Below are 22,724 nucleotides of genomic sequence, written 5' to 3'. Positions count from 1 at the left end.
GGGTCTCTGTGTGAGTCTGTGGGTCTCTGTGTGAGTCTGTGGGTCTCTGTGTGAGTCTGTGGGTCTCTGTGTGAGTCTGTGGGTCTCTGTGTGAGTCTATGGGTCTCTGTGTGAGTCTATGGGTCTCTGTGTGAGTCTATGGGTCTCTGTGTGAGTATATGGGTCGCTGTGTGAGTCTATGGGTCTCTGTGTGAGTCTGTGGGTCTCTGTGTGAGTCTGTGGGTCTCTGTGTGAGTCTACGGGTCTCTGTGTGAGTCTATGGGTCTCTGTGTGAGTCTGTGGGTCTCTGTGTGAGTCTGTGGGTCTCTGTGTGAGTCTGTGGGTCTCTGTGTGAGTCTATGGGTCTCTATGTGAGTATGTGGGTCTCTGTGTGAGTCTATGGGTCTCTGTGTGAGTCTATGGGTCTCTGTGTGAGTCTATGGTCTCTGTGTGAGTCTTTGCGTTTCTGTGTGAGTCTGTGTGTCTCTGTGTGAGTCTACGGGTATCGGGTATCTGTGTGAGTCTATGTGTCTCTGTGTGAGTCTATGGGTCTCTGTGTGAGTCTATAGGTCTCTGTGTGAGTCTATGGGTCTGTGTGAGTCTACAGGTCTCTGTGTGAGTCTACGGGTCTCTGTGGGAGTCTGTGGGTCTCTGTGTGAGTCTATATGTCTCTGTGTGAGTCTATGGGTCTCTGTGTGAGTCTACGGGTCTCTGTGTGAGTCTACGGGTCTCTGTGTGAGTCTACGGGTCTCTGTGAGTCTATGGTCTCTGTGTGAGTCTATGGGTCTTTGTGTGCGTCTATGGGTCTCTGTGTGAATCTATGGGTCTCTGTGTGAGTATATGGGTCTCTTTGTGAGTCTGTGGGTCTCTGTGTGAGTCTATAGGTGTCTGTGTGAGTCGATGTATGTACCATGTTGAAATTATTTCGCACCATACGTGGCCAACCGTGCTAATTGACGGTGCGGGGTGGGAAGCACAACAAACTAACCACAAGAAATGAGCTCGTCAATCTCGACGACGATGATGACGATGATAACGATGACGACGGTGATGACGATGATGACGACGATGATGACGACGACGATGATGACGACGATGATGATTTAAAAGTGCATAGCTCAGGTGACTTCCTAATGTCGGTCAGGAAGAGCGTTCCAGACGGCCGCAGAAGCAGCAGCGCATCTGAAAGCGCCGCGCGATGACGACGATGATGACGACGATGATGACGATGACGACGATGATGACGATGATGACGATGATGATGACGACGACGATGATGACGATGACGACGATGACGACGGTGATAACGACAATGATGACGATGACGACGACGATGATGACGATGATGATGACGATGATGATGACGCGGTGACCGTCTTTGTTCAACGGCTCAGCCAGCCAATGACGACGACGACGATGGTGGTGGTGGTGGTTGGGATAAACACAAAAACTGCATCACAAATCTCACTCGGATGATGAACCTGTGCCGCAGCAATGCCGGATTGGATCTAAATCCGGAACTGGATTTGCTTCGGGACCTGGACCGGGATCGGGACCGGGATCTGGTTCGAGATCTGAATCCTGATCCAGAACGGGATCTATCTCCGGCATCTGAATCGGAATCCCCCGTCGGGAACCGGTTCGGGATCTGAATCCTGATCTGGAGCGGGATCCGGTGCGGGGATCCGGCTTGTGCGCCATGGATCGGCTGCCGTCTGCGGGCGGATCGAAGCGTCTGAGGCCGTGGCTGCTGGAGCAGATCGAGAGCGGCCTCTACCCTGGCCTGCGCTGGGAGGACGACAGCAAGGCCACGTTTCGCATCCCCTGGAAGCACGCGGCCAAACACGACTACTGCCAGCAGGAAGACGCGGCCCTTTTCAAGGTTAGGCCAGAAACAGTGTCTCTCTCTCAGTTTAACACGTAGGCTTTTGCGATCAATATTATCACATGATTTAGAAATTATTTGGAAGGTTTAAGTCATCTCACCTCGCAAAAATCCGTCGTCCATCCAGTTATTGTGTTGGTGAGTGGGTGGGTGCATTGGTGGGTGGGTGCATTGGTGGGTTAGTGCGTGAGTGCGTGCTTGGGTGCGTGCGTGCGTGGGTGGGTGGGTGCGTGGGTGGGTGGGTGGGTTTAGATATGTGGGTGGGTTTAGATATGTGGATGACACACTGGTGGTCTGGCCACATGGCAAAGGTACACTCAACGATTTTCTAAATCATCTCAACTCGCAAAACCCGTCCATTCAGTTTCCCATGAAAGTGGAAGTTGACAGAATTCTCCCATTTCTGGATATTCTGCTCCTGCGTGGTCGAAATGGTAAAATAACCCACGCAGCGTTTACCGGAGAGAAAATGCAAATTGACCCCTATCTTCATGCAGGGTCACACCATAACCCCGCACGTAATTTTTTTCTTATCAAGAAAGTGATAAGTCTGAGAAGTGAAATTAAACATGTTAAAGCAGCGCTGCAATTGAAAGGTTGCAATGATGCACGAATCAACAGGGCACTGAATGCCAAACCCCAATCTAATAACACGAGCGTTGAAAAAATACCGTACATTGCGGGAGTAACTGATAAACTAGCCAGATGATTTGAAAAACCAAACACCCGAGTCAGATTTTGCACGGTACGTAAAATACATAAATTAATATCTGGTAGAAAAGATGCATTACCGAAGCTATCAACAGAATTCTAGATTTGAAGTTTTCGTGACTGCAAGGATTCACGTAGGCGAATTTTTTAAAAATAAATTAAATCACGACGTTTCGGGCGCAACACAAGCATCCTTCATCAGGTGGGGACAACGTAGCGAAAGCACAAGCGCTTAGACGTGTTAAACCCGCCACCACCAGACAGACACATCTAGGCGGTTGTGCTTTTGCTACGTTGTCCACACCTGATGAAGGACGCTTGTGTTGCGGCCGAAACGTCGTGATTTGATTTATAAAAAAAAAAAATTACCTACGTGAAATTTCGATTTAAAGCTTTCGTGACTGCAGGGATTCATCTTCTTGGTTCTTTCGGTGACTTTACCGAAAAAATGAAAGACTATCAACACAAGTTGTGTACCGGATTCATTGCGATTGTGGCAAATGCGATGTTGAGCAGACAGGACAAATGATGGGCACAAGACTAAAATAAGTAATATTAAAAAAAAACTTTTAAAAACACGCTTTTATGAAATGTACTCGTAATGGAAGAACTCCACGACTCCAGGAAGTGGCCCCGAAGCCAACGTCAGTTGAGCGTGGACAATTAGAGCAAGCCGAAACATAACATGTAAAAAATAATTTTTAAAAATAGATATTATTTTGTATGAATATAGTATTGTCATCAGTATGACATAAGTATACCAAGTTTGCAGTCGATACCACTTTGGGAAGTGGGTTAAAATTGAGTTACAAGATTTGAGGATACGACAACAACAGACAGAGTGAGTTAAATGAAAGCGTGTAAGAACACCAAATGAACATGAAATACTCCCAAAATAAAACTGTCAGCAGTAGCAGAACACGCCTGGCAACAAGGACATTCAATAGATTTTTGTAAAGTTGAAGTTCTGTGCAAAACTAGCTACTACTGGCGAAGACTAATTAGAGCATTATTTTTGAAATTGAGAAAAAAAATAAATCTATCAATTCGAATAGCTACAGACTCAGTGCTGCTTGGAATCAAATAATCAAATGATTCGTTGTTCAAATGCATGCCTATGCAGGTCGCCATAGATCAATGGGGATTACCTGTGATCGGACAATAACAAGTGGCTTGCATGATGTCAGTGTTGTTGGTTTGCTATACTAGTAACGAAATGGCCACATTCTGTTTCTGTGACAAAGCTTACGAATTGGCTGTGTCTGGTGTGGCGGGTTTAACGACACATTGATATTTACTCGATCTAACCACAAAAAAAACCTCTATTGTGGACAATGTCTCTCTCTCGCACTGTCCAGACACCCCACAGAGACATGCGTGTGTGTTCGTGTGTGTGGCTAACACCAGTGACAATTATCTGAACCAGTCCTGGGCCTCCCCTAGGTCGACTCAGCCTTAATTGAGTACCTGGTGCGGTGTGTAAACACCGCCACTGGGGAGACAAAGGCGGTCGGGCGTGGTGCTGGCCACCCACCCCCTCGTGTACCGTTCCGGCCTTCATAGGTGCTCGCTAACAGCACTTGCCCCGACAGTCTGTTAAGGGTGCGTGTGTATGCGTGCGTGTGTGTGTGCGTGTGTGCGCGTGTGTGTGTACGTGTGTGCGTGTGTGTGTGTACGTGTGTGCGTGTGTGTGCGTGTGTGTGTGTGCGTGTGTCTGTGTATGTGTGTGCGTGTGCGTGTGTACATGTGTGTGTGTGTGTGCGTGTGTGTATGTATGTGTGTGTGCGTGTGCGTGTATGTGTGTGTGTGTATGTGTGTGCGTGCGTGTGTGCGTGTGTGTGTGCATGTGTGTGTGTGCGTGTGTGCATGCATGCGTGCGTGCGTGTGCGTGCGTGTGTGTGTGTGCGTGTGTGCGTTGGTGTGTATACGTGTGTGTGCGTGTGTGTGAGCGTGTGTGCGTGCGTGTGTGTATGCGTGTGTGCGTGCGTTTGTGCGTGCGTGTGTGCATGCGTGTGTGTGTGCGTGTGTGTGTGTGCGTGTGTTTGCGTGTGTCTGCGTGTGTGTGTATACGTGTATGTGCGTGCTGCAGGGCTGGGCGCTGTTCAAGGGCAAGTTCCGCCAGGGAGACCGCGCGGACCCCCCCGCGTGGAAGACTCGACTCCGCTGCGCCCTCAACAAGAGCTCCGACTTCGAGGAGGTGTCAGAGCGCAGCCAGCTCGACATCTCCGAGCCCTACAAGGTCTACCGCGTGCTGCCAGAGGGCTCCCGGGGCAAAGGTGGACAACTGGCACCATGCCATCACTCGTGTGTCACCCTTCCATCGCTCCATGTGTCACCCTCTCATCGCTCCGTGTGCCACCATCCCATCACTCGTGTGTCACCCTCCCATCACTCGTGTGTCACCCTCTCATCGCTCCATGTGTCACCCTCTCATCGCTCCGTGTGCCACCATCCCATCACTCGTGTGTCACCCTCTCATCGCTCCGTGTGCCACCATCCCATCACTCGTGTGTCACCCTCTCATCGCTCCGTGTGTCACCCTCCCATCGCTCCGTGTGCCACCATCCCATCACTCGTGTGTCACCCTCTCATCGCTCCGTGTGTCACCCTCTCATCGCTCCGTGTGCCACCATCCCATCACTCGTGTGTCATCCTCCCATCGCTCCGTGTGCCACCATCCCATCACTCGTGTGTCACCCTCTCATCGCTCCGTGTGTCACCCTCTCATCGCTCCGTGTGCCACCATCCCATCACTCGTGTGTCACCCTCTCATCACTCGTGTGTCACCCTCTCATCGCTCCGTGTGTCACCCTCCCATCACTCGTGTGTCACCCTCTCATCACTCGTGTGTCACCCTCTCATCGCTCCGTGTGCCACCCTCCCATCGCGCTTGGGAGAGGGGGGGGTGCCGCTCATCTCGCTCGCTTTGCTGTGAGTGGGTGGGTGCATTGGTGGGTGGGTGCATGGGTTGGTGGGAGTATGAATGGGTGGGTGCATTGGTGGGTGGGTGCATTGGTGGGTGGGTGCATTGGTGGGTGGGTGCGTGGGTGGGTGGGTGTATTGGTGGGTGGGTGCATTGGTGGGTGGGTGCATTGGTGGGTGGGTGCATGGGTGGGTGGGTGTATTGGTGGGTGGATGAATTGGTGGGTGGGTGCGTGGGTGGGTGGGTGCGTGGGTGGGTGCATTGGTGGGTGGGTGCATGGGTGGGTGAGTGCATGGGTGGGTGGGTGCATTGGTAGGTGGGTGCATGGGTGGGTGGGTGCATTGGTGGGTGGGTGCGTGGGTGGGTGGGTGTATTGGTGGGTGGGTGCATGGGTGGGTGGGTGCATTGGTGGGTGGGTGCATTGGTGGGTGGGTGCATTGGTGGGTGGGTGCATTGGTGGGTGGGTGCGTGGGTGGGTGTATTGGTGGGTGGGTGCATGGGTGGGTGGGTGCATTGGTGGGTGGGTGCATTGGTGGGTGGGTGCATTGGTGGGTGGGTGCATTGGTGGGTGGGTGCGTGGGTGGGTGGGTGTATTGGTGGGTGGGTGCATGGGTGGGTGGGTGCATTGGTGGGTGGGTGCATTGGTGGGTGGGTGCATTGGTGGGTGGGTGCATTGGTGGGTGGGTGCGTGGGTGGGTGGGTGTATTGGTGGGTGGGTGCATTGGTGGGTGGGTGCATTGGTGGGTGGGTGCATTGGTGGGTGGGTGCATTGGTAGGTGGGTGCGTGGGTGGGTGTATTGGTGGGTGGGTGGGTGCATTGGTGGGTGGGTGCATTGGTGGGTGGGTGCATGGGTGGGTGGGTGTATTGGTGGGTGGATGAATTGGTGGGTGGGTGCATGGGTGGGTGCGTGGGTGGGTGCATTGGTGGGTGGGTGCATGGGTGGGTGAATGCATGGGTGGGTGGGTGCATTGGTGGGTGGGTGCATGGGTGGGTGGGTGCATTGGTGGGAGGGTGCGTGGGTGGGTGGGTGTACTGGTGGGTGGGTGCATGGGTGGGTGGGTGAATGGGTGGGTGGGTGAATTGGTGGGTGAGTGCATTGGTGGGTGGGTGCATAGGTGGGTGGGTGCATTGGTGGGTGGATGAATTGGTGGGTGGGTGGGTGCGTGGGTGGGTGCATTGGTGGGTGGGTGCATGGGTGGGTGAATGCATGGGTGGGTGGGTGCATTGGTGGGTGGGTGCATTGGTGGGTGGGTGTATTGGTGGGTGGGTGCGTGGGTGGGTGGGTGTATTGGTGGGTGGGTGCGTGGGTGGGTGGGTGCATTGGTGGGTGGGTCCATTGGTGGGTGGGTGCATGGGTGGGTGGGTGCATTGGTGGGTGGGTGCATGGGTGGGTGGGTGCATTGGTGGGTGGGTGCGTGGGTGGGTAGGTGCGTGGGTGGGTGGGTGCATTGGTGGGTGGGTGCATTGGTGGGTGGGTGCATTGGTGGGTGGGTGCATGGGTGGGTGCATTGGTGGGTGGGTGTATGGGTGGGTGGGTGCATTGGTGGGTGGGTGCATTGGTGGGTGGGTGCATTGGTGGGTGGGTGTATGGGTGGGTGGGTGTATGGGTGGGTGGGTGCATGGGTGGGTGCGTGGGTGAGTGGGTGCATTGGTGGGTGGGTGTATGGGTGGGTGGGTGCATGGGTGGGTGGGTGCATGGGTGGGTGGGTGCATTGGTGGGTGCATTGGTGGGTGGGTGGGTGCGTGAGTGGGTGGGTGTATTGGTGAGTGGGTGGGTGCGTGCGTGGGTGGGTGCGTGCGTGGGTGCATGCGTGGGTGGGTGCGTGCGTGGGTGCGTGCGTGGGTGCGTGGGTGTGTGGGTGAGTGGATGGGTGGGTGAGTGGATGAGTGAGTGGGTGGATGGATGGGTGAGTGGGTGGGTTGGTTTAGAGATGTGGATGGTTTAGATACGTGGATGACACACTGGTGGTCTGGCCACATGGCAAAGATACACAACGATTTTCTAAATCATCTCAACTCGCAAAACCCGTCCATTCAGTTCACCATGAAAGTGGAAGTTGACAAAACTCTCCCATTTCTGGATACTCTGCTCGGGCGCGGCCGAAATGGTAAAATAACCCACGCAGCGTTTACCGAAAGAATGTGTCGGATGGTGATGGTCTGAGAAGTTAAATTCAACAGCGCTGCAATTGAACGGTTACAATGATGCACAAATCAACAGGGCACTGAATGCCAAAACCAAATCAAATAACACGAGCGTTGAAACTGCCCAAGTAATTAAAAACTATAAAGATACCGTACATTGCGGGAGTAGCTGATAAACTAGCCAGATGTTTGGAAAAAGAAAACATCCGAGTCAGATTTGGCACGGTACATAAAATACAGGATTTCATATTTGGTACAACAGAAGGTGTGCACATGATTAACAGAAGGTGCGCACAGGATTAACAGAAGGTGCGCACATGATTAACAGAAGGTGTGCACAGGATTAACAGAAGGTGTGCACATGATTAACAGAAGGTGTGTACAGGACTAACAGAAGGTGTGTACAGGACTAACAGAAGGTGTGCACAGGATTAACAGAAGGTGCGCACAGGACTAACTGCACGTGTAGTAAATGTCATGTTGGGCAAACTGGACGAATGATCAGCAGGAGACGAAAATAACATCAGAGAATGTATTAAATACTCCCAAATGCAACTGTCAGCAGTAGTAGAACACGCGTGCCAACAAGGACACTCGATTGATTTTGATGATGTTGAAGCTCTGTGCAAAACCGGCGACTTACAAATAACTTTAACCGTTCGGATAGCTACATACTCAGTGCTGCTTGGAAGCGAATCATGAACTAATAGGTTGTTTAAATTAATGTCTATATAGCAGAGGTGTGGACTCGAGTCATGTGACTTGGACTCGAGTCAGACTCGAGTCATGAATTTGATGACTTGCGACTCGACTTGGACTTGCATAACAATGACTTTGTCCCACCTATGAGATGTGGACTCGAGTCATGTGACTTGGACTCGAGTCAGACTCGAGTCATGAATTTGATGACTTGCGACTCGACTTGGACTTGCATAACAATGACTTTGTCCCACCTATGAGATGTGGACTCGAGTCATGTGACTTGGACTCGAGTCAGACTCGAGTCATGAATTTGATGACTTGCGACTCGACTTGGACTTGCATAACAATGACTTTGTCCCACCTATGAGATGTGGACTCGAGTCATGTGACTTGGACTCGAGTCAGACTCGAGTCATGAATTTGATGACTTGCGACTCGACTTGGACTTGCATAACAATGACTTTGTCCCACCTCTGCTATATAGGTCAGCGTACTTAAACGGGGATTCACTCAACGCAGACGGTAACAAGTACTGCTGTGTTAGTGCATGAAGGTGACCGGAGATTACAGGAACATTGTTTGTGCATCATGTGGGTTGATTACGTTTGGGGGCGTCCATAAATGACGTCACGCGATTTTGGACGATTTTTGCCCCCCCCCCCTACCCCCCCCCCCCGTCGTCACACGGCGTCACAAAAAGTCAGACCCCCCCCCCCTCAAATATGACGTCACAAGCTCTGCCCCCCCCCCCCCAAAAAAAAAAACATGCTTCAAATCGCTTTAAACTATAGGAGAAAACATTTATTATTTATTTAATTTATTAGAACGTGTTGTCTATATTTATTTAAAGTTGCGCATTTTGATGTGACGTCACATTTCTCAACCCCCCCCCCCCCTCGTCACACATCGTCACCCCCCCTCCCCCCCTATGTGCGTGACGTCATTTATGGACGGCCCCTTATGAATAACCCAACCGGCAATAGACACCCATTGTTATTTATACAAATTAATTAACCCCCCCCCCCCACCCGCTTCACACGTGAAGGGCTCACAAGGGAAGTCATCACATCCACCCCTCTGTTCAAGCAACGAAACGGGAAGGATTTTTCCACGAATTTGGCTGTCGCCTGATGAAGCTGGTTATAGATAGTGGTGAAACGTCGTACTCAGATTGTAAATGTTGTGGCTTGACTCTCCAACACACCGGTGGTGCTGTACTAGTACACTACACTATACACTACACTATACACTACACTATACACTACTATACACTACACTATATACTACACTACTATGCACTACAATACACTACACTATATACTACACTACTATACACTTCACTATACACTACACTATACACTACTATACACTACACTACTATACACTACACTATATACTACACTATATACTACACTATACACTACACTATACACTAGACTATACACTACACTACTATACACTACACTATACACTACACTACTATACACTACACTACTATACACTACAGTACTATACACTACACTATACACTACTATACACTACACTACTATACACTTCACTATACACTACTATACACTTCACTATACACTACTATACACTACACTATACACTACACTATACACTACTATACACTACACTACTATACACTTCACTATACACTACTATACACTACACTATACACTACACTATACACTACACTACTATACACTACACTATACACTACACTATACACGACACTACTATACACTACACTATACACGACACTACTATACACCACTACTATGCACTACACAATACACTACACTATACACTACACTATAAACGACACAACTATACACTACACTATACACTACACTATACACTACACTACTATACGCTACACTATACACTACACTACTATACACTACACTACTATACACGACACTATACACTAATGCTGTACTAGTGACGAATTGGCCACGTTCTGTTTACGTGACAACCCTTACGTATTGTGTCAGGTGGTGGCGGGTTTATATTGACGCAATCTAACAAACAAAAATCAATATTATGGGTGGTTAGTGCGTGAGTGAGTGGGTGCGTGAGTGATGAGTGGGTGGGTGAGTGATGAGTGAGTGAATGGGTGAGTTGGTGGGTGAGTAGGTGAGTGAGTGGGTGAGTGGGTGGGTGCGTGAGTGATGAGTGAGTGGGTGAGTGGTGGGTGAGTGAGTGGGTGGGTGGGTGAGTGAGTGAGTGAGTGGGTGAGTGAGTGAGTGGGTGAGTGAGTGAGTGGGTGAGTGGGTGGGTGGGTTAGTGAGTGAGTGGGTGGGTGGGTTAGTGAGTGAGTGGGTGGGTGAGTGGGTGGGTGAGTGAGTGGGTGAGTGGGTGAGTGGGTGGGAGGGTGGGTGAGTGGGTGGGAGGGTGGGTGAGTGGGTGGGTGGGTGAGTGGGTGGGAGGGTGGGTGAGTGAGTGAGTGAGTGGGTGAGTGGGTGGGTGGGTGAGTGAGTGAGTGAGTGGGTGAGTGGGTGGGTGAGTGGGTGGGTTAAATTCTTTGCCTGCTCTAGAGGAGGTCGTGGGGTCGATCCTAACCCTGAAGCCTGCTGCTGTATATTTGGAGTCTGCGTCTCTCTCATCGTCATCAGCACGGTGGCTAGGAGATGTTAAATACCTCGCCTGGTGTACAGGAGGCCGTAGGTTCGATCCCGACCCCTGACGCCTGCTGCTGTATATTTGGAATCTCTCTCTGTGGTCGCTTGGGGTTTTCTCCGGGTCCTCCGGTTTTCCCCTCCACACGAAGCATCAACATCACCATGGGTTTAAAGTATTTGACTGCTGTTGTTGGTGTTGTTGGTGTTGTTAATGTTCTTGTTAGTGTTATTAATGCTGTTGATGTTCTTGTTGTTGATGATCTTGTTGATGATCTTGTTGATGTTATTGTTATTTTTGATGTTATTGTTGTTGATGTTTTGTTGTTGATGTTCTTGCTGTTGATGTTCTTGCTGTTGATGTTCTTGTTGTTGTTGTTGATGTTCTTATTGTTGTTGATGTTATTGTTGTTGTTGATGTTTTGTTGTTGATGTTATTGTTGTTGATGTTGTTCTTGTTGTTGATGTTCTTGTTGTTGTTGATGTTATTGTTGTTGATGTTATTGTTGTTGTTGATGTTATTGTTGTTGATGTTGTTCTTGTTGTTGATGTTCTTATTGTTGTTGATGTTATTGTTGTTGATGTTGTTCTTGTTGTTGATGTTATTGTTGTTGTTGTTCTTATTGTTGTTGATGTTCTTATTGTTGTTGATGTTATTGTTGTTGATGTTGTTCTTGTTGTTGTTGTTGCAGGAGACACGGACGATGACGACGACGTCACGGACGACAAGATGAACATCGTCAACACAGACGCCTACAGCGTGCATCGCAGAGTGAGCGCTGTGCAGCGCACTCACCCGCTCACTCACCCACCCGCTCACTCACCCACTCACTCACCCACTCACTCACCCACCCGCTCACTCACTCACCCACTCACTCACCCACTCACCCGCTCACCCGCTCACTCACCCACTCACTCACCCGCTCACTCACCCACCCGCTCACTCACCCACTCACTCACCCACTCACTCACCCACTCACCCGCTCACTCACCCACTCACTCACCCACTCACTCACCCACTCGCTCACCCACTCACTCACTCACCTGCTCACTCACCCACCCGCTCACTCACCCACCCACCCGCTCACTCACCCGCTCACTCACCCGCTCACTCACCCACTCACTCACCCACTCGCTCACCCACTCACTCACTCACTCACCTGCTCACTCACCCACCCGCACACTCACCCACCCGCTCACTCACCCACCCACCCGCTCACTCACCCGCTCACTCACCCACCCGCTCACTCACCCACCCGCTCACTCACTCACCCATGGTGGTGATGGTGGTGGTGGTGATGATGGTGGTGGTGATGATGATGGTGATGGTGGTTATGATGATGGTGGTGGTGATGATGGTGATGATGGTGGTGGTGATGATGGTGGTGATGGTGGTGGTGGTGATGATGATGATGATGGTGGTGTTGATGATGATGGTGGTGATGGTGATGATGGTGGTGATGATGATGGTGATGATGATGATGCCTGTAATTGGCCAAGGCGTCAACGGTGCCGCAGTCGCAGGGTTCCGGCAGGAGGAAGGGAGTGATGGCGGTTGTGGTGTGACCCCGTGCCCTGTGTCACCTCTTCTCCTGCAGACGACCTCCAACAGGCAGTGCCACAAGAGGCACTCCCAGCTCGCAGATCGCAGTCCCTGGCACTCCCAGCACGCCAGTCAGTAACGAGATCATCATCATCATCATCATTGTGATCATCATCACAATTGTGATCATCATCATTAACATTGTGATCATCATCATCATCATTGTGATCATCATCATCATCGTGATCATCATCATCATCATGATCGTGATCATCATCATCATCGTGATCATCATCATCATTGTGATTATCATCATCATCGTGATCATCATCATCATTGTGATCATCATCATCATCATGATCGTGATCATCATCATCATTGTGATCATCATCATCATTGTGATAATCATCATCATCATTGTGATCATCATCATTGTGATAATCATCATCATTGTGATCATCATCATCATTGTAATCATCATCATCATTGTGATCATCATCATCGTGATCATCATCATCATCATCATGATCATCATCATCATCATCGTGATCACCGTCATCGTGATCATCATCATCATTGTGATCATCATCATTGTGATCATCATCATCGTGATCATCATCATCATCGTGATCATCATCGTCATCGTGATCACCGTCATCGTGATCATCATCATCATTGTGATCATCATCATCATCGTGATCATCATCATCATCGTGATCATCATCATCATTGTGATCATCATCATCATTGTGATCATCATCATTGTGATCATCGTCTTGGTCGTGATCGTTATCATTGTCAACAAACCCCCGACAAGTGTGGGTGGGAGCCCTCATCCAGCAGTGCATTGACATGAGGGGCGGCGATGTCACAAAATATATAAACGGGTGTAGGCGCAGCCCTGCAAGTGCCCTGCTCAACGCCACTGCTGAGTGAAGGGGCTTCATGCGACCCCTTTAGAGTTGAGTTTGTGCGACTAGACAGGCCAGACGCCTAACACCAGGAGACCCATAGACTCACACAGAGACCCATAGACTCACACAGAGACCCATAGACTCAAATAGAGACCCGTAGAATAAGATAGAGACCTATAGACTCACTCAGGGACCCATAGACTTACACAGAGACCCATAGACTCACACAGAGACCCATAGACTCACACAGAGACCCATAGACTGACACAGAGACCCATAGACTTACACAGAGACCCATAGACTCACACAGAGACCCATAGACTGACACAGAGACCCATAGACTCACACAAGAAACCCATTTCTTTAGAACTGCTTGTTGTTGTTGTGTTTAGTTTGTTGTCCTTCCCCCTGCACCTCCAGTTCGTGGGGTTGGCTACGTACGGTGTAAAAGAAGTTCAACACATATAATAGCATGTTTTCCCACAAGTACGTGTGGTTAAGGCAGACTTGACTCTATTGCCAGAAAGAGTTTAAAGCTACTCTTGTTATATACTCTTAGTTTTTTCGGTAAAGTCACGTAAGTAAAAAAGTGAAATTAAAAAAAATAAAATAATAAAAGTCACGACGTTTCGGAGGCAACACAAGTCTCCGTCATCAGGTGGGACCGTCACAGCCAGATTTGCTGTATCAAGCGAGACAGAGATTCCAAGATGCAAGTTCTTAAATACAAGTTGAGGGGGGAGGAGAGGGGGGGAGGGGCTTATCAGAATGTGGCAGCCAATGAATGGAACGTATCGGGAGGGGGGGCGGGGCTAAAAGAGAGCACGAGGTGTACGTGGCCATTTGTAATTCGGGGGGGGGGGGCACACAGTATTGATATATTTGTAATATTTGGTTGCAGATATGTTTGCCGGACAGATGAAGAATTTCATCTCAAACATCGACCCAGGTATTAACTCGCCACGCCCTGCCGATGACGCCTAGCAGGAGTGAAGCTTGCATCACGGTGGCTAGGAGATGTTCACTACCTCGCCTTGTCTACAGGAGGTCGTGGGTTCGGCCTGGAACCTGACGACGCCTGCCGCTGTATATTTGGAGATTGCGTGTTGGTTTTTTCTCCGGTTTTCGACCGCAAATTTAGAATCAACATCGGCACGCGTTTAGAGAACATTTGACTGCCGCCATAAATCTTCACGTGATGATGATGACGATGAGCAAATTTGTTGACTTATCATTTTTGCTGGCCAGATCGCTTGGGAATAAGAGCTGCACTGCACCTTAGTGGGGTCTTACCTGGTAACAATAAAAAAATAGTTTAGTTTTAGTTTAGTTAAACCCTGATCTGTAAAGAAGTATGCCCTCTAATCTCTCACATTAACATCATGCTAATCTCTCACACTAACATCATGCTAATCTCTCACATTAACATCATGCTAATCTCTCACATTAACATAGCTACTTCCATGCCCTCTAATTTCTCACATTAACATTATGCTAATTTCTCACATTAACATCATGCTAATCTCTCACATTAACATCATGATAATCTCTCACATTAACATCATGCTAATCTCTCACATTAACATCATGCTAATCTCTCACATTAACATAGCTACTTCCATGCCCTCTAATTTCTCACATTAACATCATGCTAATCTCACATTCACATATCTACTTCCATGCCCTCTAATCTCTCACATTAACATCATGCTAATCTATCACATTAACATATCTACTTTCATGCCCTCTAATCTCTCACATTAACATCATGCTAATCTATCACATTAACATAGCCACTTCCGTGCCCTTGTCGAGGAGGCCTCTCTCCTCCTATCTTACAGTTACATCCTAATTTCTCACATTAACATCACTAGCCCCACCCAATTCTTTATGACCCTTGAGCTACACCCGTTTCAAACCTTTTCCAACAGTCTGCCTCAGCAGCAGACCACACTTTCCCACCTGATGATGGACGCTTGTGTTGCGCCCGAAACGTCGTCATTTATTTTATTTTATACCCACGTGACTTTACCGAAGGAACCAAAGAGCATGGATCCCTGCAGTCACGAAAGCTTCAAATCAAGATGATGTTTCAATAACATAGTCACTTGAATGTCAGGACCAGACATTGGCAGTAATTGGTTTCACCAGGGGTTCATAATGGCCGTGTCAGAATCACTGGGGAGCTCTGATGATGTTCAGGCTTGAGTCTCAACATTATCATCATCACCATGTTCACAATGATGATGATGACGAAGGTGATGATGTTGACGATAATGTCGCCAATGATGATTTTAGCAGTGATGATGATCGTGATGCTGACGATGATAGAGACGATGCTGATGACGTTGGTGATGATAATGATCACTGTTTCATTACTTTTATGGCTTTATATTGGTGATTTTCGAAAAAAAATTTGGTTTGGCCATGTTTGTTTGTTGTAGTACAGAGTTAGACTAATGGCCTTAATCTAAGTTGTCTTGTGGTTGTTGTTGTTGTTGTTGTTTGACTTGCATCCCACTGGGATATTTGCACACAGCGTTGGTGTACGGTGCATTTCTGCGATATTTTTCTGTCTTTTCTTGGATTTTCTGTTTGCACTCAGTCACATATTCACTTCAAGATGTTTCCTTGTTCATGTTTTTGTTTTCTGTTTGTTGCGTTTGCACCCGATTCAAGAGCCGAACGGCTCACAGGGCTGTACCTAATACATGAAACTTGAACTTGAACCGCCCCTCTCTCCCACCACCACGCCCGCTGCAGGCTTCTACGAGATGGACGTTCTGGTCAAGTACAAGGACGAGCGAGTGCTCTACGCCCGCGTCTCGCACCCCCTCGGCTGCCGCCTCGCCTTCAACGCGGGCGCCCAGGCCGGCTACGACCCGCTCACCGCCATGCTGCACTTTCCTCACCCGGCCGCCACCACCGTCGTCTCTGCGCTAGCGTCACCGCAGCACCAGCACCAGCAGCAGCAGCAGCCATCGCTGTTCTACCCGGGCCGACACGGCGAGCTCCTGGCCGCCGCGCTCGGCAGCCTGGGCCGGGGATTGACCCTTCGCGTGGACGCGGCGCTGGGCAGGCTGCAGGCCGAGCGGCTGTGCCGGGGTCGCGTCTACTGGAGCGGCCCGTGCGCGCCCACACACACGGGCAGGCCCAACAAGATGGAGCGCAGGGCGGCCGTGACCCTGTTTGACCGCGACAGCTTCATGAGAGGTGACGCGGGGCCGGGGGTCACCGCCCCCCCCCCCAACCCCACACTGCCTCCACCCACCCCCCCACTTCCACCCACCCCCCCACTTTCATACCCCCTCACCTACACCCCACCTCCATTGCCCCCCCCCACCTCCACCCCCACCTGCACCCTCCACCTACACCCCCCCACTTCCACCCCCCACGTTCATACCCCCCATCTCCATCCCCCCCCCACCTCGACCCCCCCCTCTATCCCATCTCCATCGACCCCCATCCCCCCACCCCCCCACCCTCCCACCCCCAATACGAGGATGTTAACTACCTCGCCCAGTACACAGGAGGTCGTGGGTTCGATCCCGACTGACGCCTGCTGCTGCTGTATATTTGGAGTTTGTGTGTTTCTCTCTCGCTCATCATCACCACGGTGGCTAGGGCACGGAAGTGGCTATGTTAATGTGAGAGATTAGCATGATGTTAATGTGAGTGATTAGCATGATGTTAATGTGAGAGATTAGCATGATGTTAATGTGAGAAATTAGCATGTTAATGTGAGAAATTAGCATGATGTTAATGTGAGAGATTAGCATGATGTTAATGTGAGAAATTAGCATGATGTTAATGTGAGAGATTAGCGTGATGTTAATGTGAGAGATTAGCATGATGTTAATGTGAGAGATTAGCGTGATGTTAAAATGAGAGATTAGCATGATGTTAATGTGAGAGATTAGCGTGATGTTAATGTGAGAGATTAGCATGATGTTAATGTGAGAGATTAGCATGATGTTAATGTGAGAGATTAGCATGATGTTAATGTGAGAGATTTGTGTGATGTTAAAGTGAGAGATTAGCATGATGTTAATGTGAGAGATTAGCGTGATGTTAATGTGAGAGATTAGCATGATGTTAATGTGAGAAATTAGCGTGATGTTAAAGTGAGAGATTAGCATGATGTTAATGTGAGAGATTAGCGTGATGTTGATGTGAGAAATTAGCATGATGTTAATGTGAGAGATTAGCATGATGTTAACGTGAGAAATTAGCATGATGTTAATGTGAGAGATTAGCATGATGTTAATGTGAGAAATTAGCATGATGTTAATGTGAGAGATTAGCATGATGTTAATGTGAGAGATTAGCATGATGTTAATGTGAGAAATTAGCATGATGTTAACGTGAGAAATTAGCATGATGTTAATGTGAGAGATTAGCATGATGTTAATGTGAGAAATTAGCATGATGTTAATGTGAGAGACTAGCATGGTGTTAATGTGAGAAATTAGCATGATGTTAATGTGAGAGATTAGCATGATGTTAATGTGAGAAATTAGCATGATGTTAATGTGAGAGATTAGCATGATGTTAATGTGAGAAATTAGCATGGTGTTAATGTGAGAGACTAGCATGGTGTTAATGCGAGAGATTAGCACGATGTTAATGTGAGAGATTAGCATGATGTTAATGTGAGAAATTAGCATGGTGTTAATGTGAGAGATTAGCACGATGTTAATGTGAGAGATTAGCATGATGTTAATGTGAGAGATTAGCATGATGTTAATGTGAGAGATTAGCATGATGTTAATGTGAGAGATTAGCATGACGTTAATGTGAGAGATTAGCAACCCCCCCACCTACACCCCACCTCCATTGCCCCCCCACCTCCATTCCCCCCCCACCTCCACCCCCACCTGCACCCTCCACCTACACCCCCCCACTTCCACCCCCCACTTTCATACCCCCCATCTCCATCCCCCCCCCACCTCGACCCCCCCCTCTATCCCATCTCCATCGACCCCCATCCCCCCACCCCCCCACCCTCCCACCCCCAATACGAGGATGTTAACTACCTCGCCCAGTACACAGGAGGTCGTGGGTTCGATCCCGACTGACGCCTGCTGCTGCTGTATATTTGGAGTTTGTGTGTTTCTCTCTCGCTCATCATCACCACGGTGGCTAGGGCACGGAAGTGGCTATGTTAATGTGAGAGATTAGCATGGTGTTAATGTGAGAGATTAGCATGATGTTAATGTGAGAGACTAGCATGATGTTAATGTGAGAAATTAGCATGATGTTAATGTGAGAAATTAGCATGATGTTAATGTGAGAAATTAGCATGATGTTAATGTGAGAAATTAGCATGATGTTAATGTGAGAAATTAGCATGATGTTAATGTGATAGATTAGCATGATGTTAATGTGAGAAATTAGCATGATGTTAATGTGATAGATTAGCATGATGTTAATGTGATAGATTAGCATGATGTTAATGTGAGAAATTAGCATGATGTTAATGTGAGAAATTAGCATGATGTTAGTGTGAGAAATTAGCATGATGTTAATGTGATAGATTAGCATGATGTTAATGTGAGAAATTAGCATGATGTTAATGCGATAAATTAGCATGATGTTAATGTGATAGATTAGCATGATGTTAATGTGAGAAATTAGCATGATGTTAATGTGAGAAATTAGCATGATGTTAATGTGAGAAATTAGCATGATGTTAATGTGATAGATTAGCATGATGTTAATGTGAGAAATTAGCATGATGTTAATGCGATAAATTAGCATGATGCTAATGTGAGAGATTAGCATAATGTTAATGTGATAGATTAGCATGATGTTAATGTGAGAAATTAGCATGATGTTAATGCGATAAATTAGCATGATGTTAATGTGAGAGTTTAGCATGATGTTAATGCGATAAATTAGCATAATGTTAACGTGAGAAATTAGCATGATGTTAATGCGATAAATTAGCATAATGTCAATGTGATAGATTAGCATGATGTTAATGTGAGAAATTAGCATGATGTTAATGCGATAAATTAGCATAATGTTAACGTGAGAGATTAGCATGATGTTAACGTGAGAGATTAGCGTGATGTTAACGTGAGAGATTAGCGTGATGTTAACGTGAGAGATTAGCGTGATGTCAATGTGAGAGATTAGCGTGATGTTAACGTGAGAGATTAGCATGTCAAAGTCAGCTAGGAGAGCGGCCTTCTCGACGAGGACACGGAAGTTGGTCGCTGAGTGGAGCCTTCATCTGGAAAAATACAAACTGGTTAAGAGTCTTCTTGGTTTTTTCGGTAAAGTCACGTAGAAGGGAAATAATAAAATAATAAAAATAAAACATAATAAAATAATTCTCACGACGTTTCGGCCACAACGCAAGCAGCCGTCCTCTGCGCTGTCTTTCCGACAGACCTGTTCTTCACCTGAGGACGGCTGCTTGCGTTGTGGCCGAAACGTCGTGAGAATTGTATTTTATTATGTTTAATTTATTTTATTATTTCCCTTCTACGTGACTTTACCGAAAGAACCAAGAAGATGAATTCCTGCAGTCACGAACAGCTTTAAATCGAAACTGGTTAAGAGTCGTTTCATTAGTTTTAGTTGAGGGATGTCCCCTGTCTGTTTTTCCAGAGCTCCACAACTTCACGCTGGGAGGTCCGGAGCCTCAGACGGAGATCGTCCTCTGCTTCTGTGAGGAGTATCCCGGTGGGAACCTGCAGAAGAAACTCATCACAGCGCACGTGAGTGAGACCGGAAATCATCATCATCGTGTCAAGATCATCATCAGCGTCATCGTCAACGCCATCATCGTCACCATCGTCATTATCATTGCCAGTATCGTCCTCATCATCAGTATCATCATCATCATCATCATCACTATCATCATCTTCATCATCAGTATCGTCATCATCAATATCGTCAGTTTCATCATCAGCAAGCATCATCAGTAGCAGTGGCAGCATCATTATCAGTAGTAACAACAGGAGCAACAGCAGCAGTAGTATCAATTGCGTCACCACCACCTCCATCACTTCCATCACCACCACCACCTGTGGATGGACTCGCCCCCGCCATAGGAAAGTGACATTTCCACCACTGCCTCTGCAGGGCTGTGAACAGATGAGCACCAATGTCTCAGTGTTCAGTTGACCTTCGATTTGGTCGTCGAAAAATGAATAATAAACGAACATTTAACCACCGGGGCAGTCGTAGGATTAACTACAGATGGTGAGCGAGCGAGCGATTCCGTGAGTGTCAGATCCATCAATTAATCAATTACCCAACGTCCACTCGACGTTGAATTCTATGGAGCGCCCAAGTCTGGGTCTCTGTGTGAGTCTGTGGGTCTCTGTGTGAGTCTATGGGTCTCTGTGTGATTGTATGGGTCTCTGTGTGAGTCTATGGGTCTCTGTGTGAGTCTATGAGTCTCTGTGTGAATATATTGGTCTCTGTGTGAGTCTATGGGTCTCTGTGTGAATCTATGAGTATCTGTGTGAGTTTCTGGGTCTGTGTGTGAGTCTATTGGTCTCTGTGTGAGTCTATGGGTCTCTGTGTGAATCTATGGGTCTCTGTGTGAGTCTATGGGTCTCTGTGTGAGTCTGTGTCTCTGTGTGAGTCTATGGGTCTCTGTGTGAGTCTATGGGTCTCTGTGTGAGTCTATGGGTATCTGTGTGAATCTATGATTCTGTGTGCGAGTCTGTGGGTCTCTGTGTGATGTTTAGTCTATGGGTCTCTGTGTGAGTCTGTGTGTCTCTGTGCGAGTCTATGGGTCTCTGTGCGAGTCCTTGGGTCTCTGTGTGATGTTGAGTCTATGTGCGTGTACGTTGGACTCCAGGTGGAGTTGGTGCTCGCACGCCAGCTACTGGAGAACGCCAAGCGGCAGAGGGACAGTGGCGGGCAGCAGCAGCAGCAGCTGCTGCTACTGGAGAAGGCCCCGGAGGGGTGCGGCGATGAAGGCTGGCCCTTCGTCAGCAAGATGAAGACGGAGGTGACGTTCACGAGCCCGCACAGACACTGCGCGCTCAACTGACACATTCTGTTCGGACCGACGATAACCTCCACCACCTCCTCAAACTCCACCTCCTCAACCTCCTCCACCACCACGTCCCCACGGTGTTGGCGCACGCGAGCCAAGCTGGCATGGGTCCAGCACGGGTGACTTTTCCACTGGCGCACGTGAGCCAAGCTGGTACGGGTCCAGCACGGCACGGGTGACTTTCCCACTGGCGCACGTGAGCCAAGCTGGCACGGGTCCAGCACGGCACGGGTGACTTTCCCACTGGCGCACGTGAGCCAATCTGGTTCGGGTCCAGCACGGCACGGGTGACTTTCCCACTGGCGAACGTGAGCCAAGCTGGTTCGGGTCCAGCACGGCATGGGTGGTGTTTCAACTGGCGACATCCAAACTGAGGTAGCGTGGAGCCAGCACGGTACGGGTGGTGTTTCCACTGGCGACATCCAAGCCGAGATGGCACGGGTCCAGCACGATACAGGAAGTCATGTTTCCACTGGCGACATTTAAGTCGAGCTGGCACGGGTCCAGCACGGCACGGGAAGTGGTTTTTCCACTGGCGACATCTGAGCCGAGCTGGCACGGGTCCAGCGTGGGCCAGGGGCTGCGTCGCCCACATACCTCTCCGCTCGCTCACCACGCGCGCGCGTGTGCGTGTGTGTGAAGTATGTTGAACTTCTTAATGTATGTCCGTACGTATGCTGAACTTATTTTGCACCACCATATGCAGCCAACAGTGCTAATCAGAGGAGCTGGGGGTCAGGACAACAATCTAAACACAACAACAACAACAAGCAGTTTTAAATAAATAAATGAGTTTGCCAATCTAGATGATGATGTAAAATTGCATCATGGCTCCAGTGGCTTCCTTCTATCGGTCAGGAAGAGCGTTCCAGATGGCTGCAGAAGTGCATCTGAAAGCGCTTCGTGATGTTGCGGAAACCACCGTCTTTGTTCAATGGTTAGCCAAAAATTTACTGAGAGTCTATGGGTCTGTGTGTGTTTATCTGTGTGAGTCTATGGGTCTCTGTGTGAGTCTATGGGTCTCTGTGAGTCTATGTATCTCTATGTGAGTTTATGGGTCTGTGTGAGACTATGGGTCTCTTTATGAGTCAAAGGGTCTCTATGTGAGCATATGGGTCTGTGTGTGAGTCTATCTATGTGAGTCTATGGGTCTCTGTGCGAGTCTATGGGTCTCTGTGCGAGTCTATGGGTATCTGTACGAGTATATGGGTCTCTGTGTGAGTCTATGAGTCTCTGTGCGAGTCTATGGGTCTCTGTGTGAGTTTATGGGTTTCTGT

The 22,724-nt window shown here is 48.6% G+C and overlaps 1 protein-coding gene across 1 annotated transcript; it reads left to right on the top strand.

The window, feature by feature from the left end:
* The first annotated feature begins 1,611 nt into the window (after window positions 1-1,611).
* On the top strand, window positions 1,612-21,627 carry LOC144951740 (interferon regulatory factor 8-like). The gene is made up of 8 exons (XM_078882078.1): window positions 1,612-1,861; window positions 4,665-4,851; window positions 11,660-11,739; window positions 12,566-12,641; window positions 14,326-14,373; window positions 16,188-16,637; window positions 20,043-20,152; window positions 21,247-21,627. The coding sequence occupies exons 1-8, from the start codon at window positions 1,679-1,681 to the stop codon at window positions 21,439-21,441; spliced, it is 1,329 nt and encodes a 442-aa protein (XP_078738204.1). The 5' UTR covers window positions 1,612-1,678; the 3' UTR covers window positions 21,442-21,627.
* The last annotated feature ends 1,097 nt before the right edge of the window (window positions 21,628-22,724 follow it).

The sequence above is a fragment of the Lampetra fluviatilis genome, chromosome 63, assembly GCF_964198595.1.
Source record: "Lampetra fluviatilis chromosome 63, kcLamFluv1.1, whole genome shotgun sequence".
NCBI classification, from domain to species: domain Eukaryota; kingdom Metazoa; phylum Chordata; class Hyperoartia; order Petromyzontiformes; family Petromyzontidae; genus Lampetra; species Lampetra fluviatilis.
The sequence above is the reverse complement of the archived record's forward strand: the minus strand, read 5'-3'. Positions and strand labels throughout refer to the sequence as shown.